General features: G+C 38.6%; 1 protein-coding gene across 2 annotated transcripts in view; it reads right to left on the bottom strand.

Moving 5' to 3' along the window:
- The window catches only part of PARD3B (par-3 family cell polarity regulator beta), a 1,088,076-nt gene that overhangs the window by 514,069 nt on the left and 569,394 nt on the right, over positions 1 to 4,613 (bottom strand). Inside the window, exons 7-8 of one of the 2 annotated variants that reach the window (XM_010861023.1) lie at positions 2,874 to 2,999; positions 196 to 554 (exon numbers count right to left, since the gene is read on the bottom strand). In XM_010861023.1, the coding sequence (XP_010859325.1) occupies positions 196 to 554; positions 2,874 to 2,999 (485 nt within the window). The remainder of the gene's footprint in view (positions 1 to 195; positions 555 to 2,873; positions 3,000 to 4,613) is intronic. The other variant, XM_010861024.1, reaches the window with a different exon arrangement.

The raw sequence follows: 4,613 nt of genomic DNA, 5'->3' as shown, positions 1-4,613 counted from the left end.
AAAAAAAAAAAAAAAAAAAAAAGAATAAGGAAATACTACAATTTCAAGAAATTTAAGTTACTGCAGTATACACTTCAATTTATTCTTTGATTCAATTAAATGAAAGAATTAACAAAATTAGCCTTAATGTATTTCTCTTAACCAATTTTACATGTTACAATAATAGAATGCTATTAAGCATAATTTAATAATTACCTTTCTTTAGGTCAATCTTAATTTTCTTTGCATTCTTCTTGCTGCCAAACCCCATGAGTGGGGAGAGTGAGGGAGAGGATGGTTTTCTACCTAGTCTTGGTACTCGGGGGCTCCTGCTCTGTTGCAGAGAAGTTGATGCATCTTCTTCAGGACTGCTTGTTCCTGTGAGATTTATTGTCTTTATTCCTGATTTTCCATGGACAGGAGGTGGCTCCTTTGTTCTCAACACGTGATCATTGTTGCCAAAAATGCTTAGAGGTCCAATGACTGCTTTTTCATACTGTTCCCGGTTCTGAGGTGGAAGCACGCGGAGGAGCACACTTGGAGATTTCATTGCCTGACGGAAGAGGTCCTGAGCCCTTGAAAGACAGTGAATGTATAGTGATCCTATGTCCCAGCATGCTGTCTAAAGCACCCAGAGTCACAGCTATGGGAGCAGCCCAGGAGCATACGCACAGGAGGCGCTCTCACTGTTACTACCAATATGACTTTGCTAACTAAGTGCTAGTTACCACGCATGCCCTGCTTATGAGGCGCCACTGCACTGGGCTATATGTGCATTAGCAACCTGCATGATGCTCTCTTTCAGTTTTTTTTTAAACAACGATGTTAGGTAGGTATGCTACTGCTGCTGCTGCTAAGTCGTGTCAGTCATGTCCGACTCTGTGTGACCCCATAGACGGCAGCCCACCAGGCTCCCCTGTCCCTGGGATTCTCCAGTCAAGAACACTAGAGTGGGTTGCCATTTCCTTCTCCAGTTAGGTAGGTATACTTAGGTCTTATTTTGCAAAATGAAGAAACTGAGGCTCAGAGAGATTAACTGGTCTAACGACCCACAGCTTTTAAGCATTTCTAAATCCGAAATTCTATCCAGAAGTGTTTATTGAACTCAACATAAAAGAAAGCTCTAATTTTAAATGGAAAGAAAAAAAATCTTTGATAGTGGTCATCAGATTAATATTTGGTTTCCTTTTAGGACTTTATTCTGTAGGACAGGTCTTTTCTAACGTGGGTTGTGTTCAAGAAGCTCAATTTTGACACAGACAGTTCTCCATGGTGACATTTAGTAGGTATGTTGATTGTGCCAAATATCACAGTGGACTGTCAACGCAAAATGCATACTTTCTGTTATTTATTTCACTAAAGAGTACCTGCATTTTTTACTTTCTTTGTTTTAGTACTTTGTGCTTTTCTTCAAATTTCCTACTACTTTTTCTTTCCTTCTTCCTATGCCTCCTTATACCTTATGACCAGGTAAAACAACAATCTTTCCCAGCTTTCTTATCAATGAGATGAAGGGCAATAGGGAATCTGGCTCAGTTGGGAGGCAGGAACTTTTTTGTTCCATTTCTCTTTCCTATTTCTTAAAACTCAGAAGTGATGGAGGGAACTCAAGCAATTACCTTGTGACCATGAGATAGCTTAAAGATAGTAGCCACATAAGAAGGATGGCCAAGCAGAAAGACGGAAGATGCCTAATTCACTGATGATGGTGAGCCCTCCAAACTAAGTCTAGACTTCCACCTCCACACTTACTTGTCCTTAAAAAAGGTAAATTTTGTTTAAGATACCTTTAGTTCAGGTCTTTGTTACTAGCAGCCACACCAAATAAAAATTAATCACAATTCCAACTGCTATCTAAGCTCCTCCTCACCTTATTAATGAAGAGCTTACATTGCTAGTGGAGAAGGGAGAAGACTTCATACAGACAGCCCAACTCCTCTGGTAGATTTTTGACTAGGATTCAATTCCTAGTCCATATCGAAATTTTATAAGCCTTGATTTCCACCTCAGTAATACAGGGAGTAATGTCTGCCTTGCATTACTATTAAGTCTTGGTAAAAAGCACAGTGACATATAAAAATAATATCATTATTGATAATAATTATAATTTTGCCTATTCATTATTTTAAGAAATAGTCTCTAGAGGCTTCATTTTGTCCTACACTGAAGCAGCTAGTGCCCACTGCCACTCTGTCCACAACTACTCACCCTTTCTACCCAACATAATATTGGCAACTAATGGTCACAGAGAAGGCAGAGTTGTTTTTGTTTGAAACAGTAGAGTTCGATGATTATTACTAAAGGGTATTAGTAATTAGTCCCTTATTCCATTGCAATGCCAATATACATTTTAAAAAGTATGTACACTGCTGCATAGTCTAATTCTTAGGTATAAAGACCTATTCCTATAACATTTCACATGCAGAGAAATAATTTCTTGAGGGAGAGTATTTTACATTTTTTTTTCATTTGTTTCTATTATTCGGTGAGTCCTCATAAACATCTCTCACAGATATTTAGTTTAAGGAAGACTGCTGACACCAAGGAAGTTAATTAATAAGCCGAACTAACAGTCTGTGAAAAGAGTCATTAAATACCAGTCTAACTGACCCGTATCCCAAGAAAAACAAGCCGGTCTATCGATGTCACAGAAAAGACAGCTAGGCAGAAGGCTTGCTTCGTTCTATACTTTGTCTTTCTCCGGGCTGTCAGGGACTTGTGCAGGCCACTCCTGAGTATGCTCAAACACAGGATGCATTTGAAAATGGATGTTCTGGAGTCAAAGGAAACTAACCAGAAATTATACCTACAGTTTTGATCATAATGAGTACAGTAATGATTGTAATAAGCATTTTAGGAAGCAATAAAGTAAAAAAAAGAAAAAAAATGCTTACTGAGCAAAGGTTTTGTCTACGAGGTCCACGTTGTTGATTTTTACAATACATTCATTTTCGTGAAACAGTCCCTCCCGTTTGGACCTGCTGTTTTCTTCAATGCCACGAATGAAGAGTCCTAGAATCCTGAATGCAACATTTAGATCGAAGAGAATGACTGAATAATAATATGCAAGTTGTTTCTCCACTTGCAACTGTTCAGAAGTGAGTACTAACTCCTCCTTATGAAAGAAATTATGCTTTACATCCAGGCAACTGTTTGCTATTTAAATCTTTAGTAAAACACAAAACAAAATCAGAAAAACACACCTACCCTCACAACTCACTAAAAGAAGAAACTACCCCCTAAGACAAATATACATAAACACCAACCCAGAGCACATTGATCAACAGATCCATTCCTCATGCTTTTACTAAACTTAGAAAAGGCTAGTGTCGCTTAGTGGAGTTGAGGACACACGGGATTCGTGGTTTAGAGAGGGCATCACAGAAGGGCTGACTGTAATAAGTAAGTTTGAGTTGGTGTCGAGGGAGCACTTGACATTTGATAACAGGAGAGGATTAGGTTTCACAATAGTCTTTTTGCAATCTTCCTACCTCTTTTAATTATATGCATTTTGAGAAGAAAACATTTAGCACAGACCACATTACTCAATTTAGAAAAAAGTTTGGTCCCATATGTTCGAGTCACTGAATTAAGTGTGTATTGAGTGTTCTCTACTCACTTTGGATGGAGGGATATGAAACAGGGCTATAGGACCAGGACGACAGCTCAGTACTGGCCTGGAGTGCAGGGGAAATTAAAAAAAAAAAAAAAAAATCTGGAGTTATCAATAGGCCGAGTCTTCATAGAAGAATTTGGGAGGAAAGTAGGATATAAACTGGATCAGGAGAATGAATGGGATTTGGATCAGAGGAGACAGAGAACACATGGAGATGGGGTGACCGGGTGTGTCTGTGTAAGTGAAGCAGGATGGGAGCTCATGCTGGATGAGGAGGCCAGTGCCACGTGGAGGGGCCTTGAATGCTAGCTGATGGACTTATCTTATGAGGCTGGAGTAGTCCACACTTCTGAGACAGTGGCCAGATGAAAGCAGGAGTTTGGATAGAGTTGTCTAAAATTTCAACCAAGAAGAATCTGCATTCAGAGAGGATATCCCATGCCTATTGGTGCCTCACAGCTGTGATTTAAAATAGGAGGAAGGAAAAGGGAGTTGGAGAAAAAGAACAGGAGAAAAGAAAACTACAGCAATAACAAGAAAGAATTTTGTGTGTATATGTGTGTACCTGGATGCACCTATTACATACTGGTAGTATTTGAACTGATTTTGATATTTGGCAAAACTAATACAATTATGTAAAGTTTAAAAATAAAATAAAATAAAATAAAAAAAAAATCCCTGTATTAAAAAAAAAAAAAGAAAAGAAAACTAAAAGAAACCAAACTTGTGTATATTTTAGCCATTTCTCATGTGAGGGATTTCCCTGTTCCTTGTGGCATGTAAGGGTCCCAGGTTTCTCAGGACAAGACAGATAACATCTTCCATGAGGAGTCTGCTAGATACAGCAAACCCCCAGCCTCTTCTTCCCTCATCCTCTTGTTTACCTAGTCATACTCTTCCATACAGGTGTCTTACGTGCTATTACGTATTCCCTTTGCATTAAGTCAAATCTAAATAAAACATGAGCACATTTTATGTGTGAATAGTCAGGTCCGCCATGGAAAAAGAGGAGTCTTTA

This window comes from Bison bison, unplaced genomic scaffold (genome assembly GCF_000754665.1).
Source record: "Bison bison bison isolate TAMUID 2011002044 unplaced genomic scaffold, Bison_UMD1.0 scf7180017864471, whole genome shotgun sequence".
In the NCBI taxonomy this organism is placed as follows: domain Eukaryota; kingdom Metazoa; phylum Chordata; class Mammalia; order Artiodactyla; family Bovidae; genus Bison; species Bison bison.
This window is presented reverse-complemented; position numbering and strand designations above follow the sequence as displayed.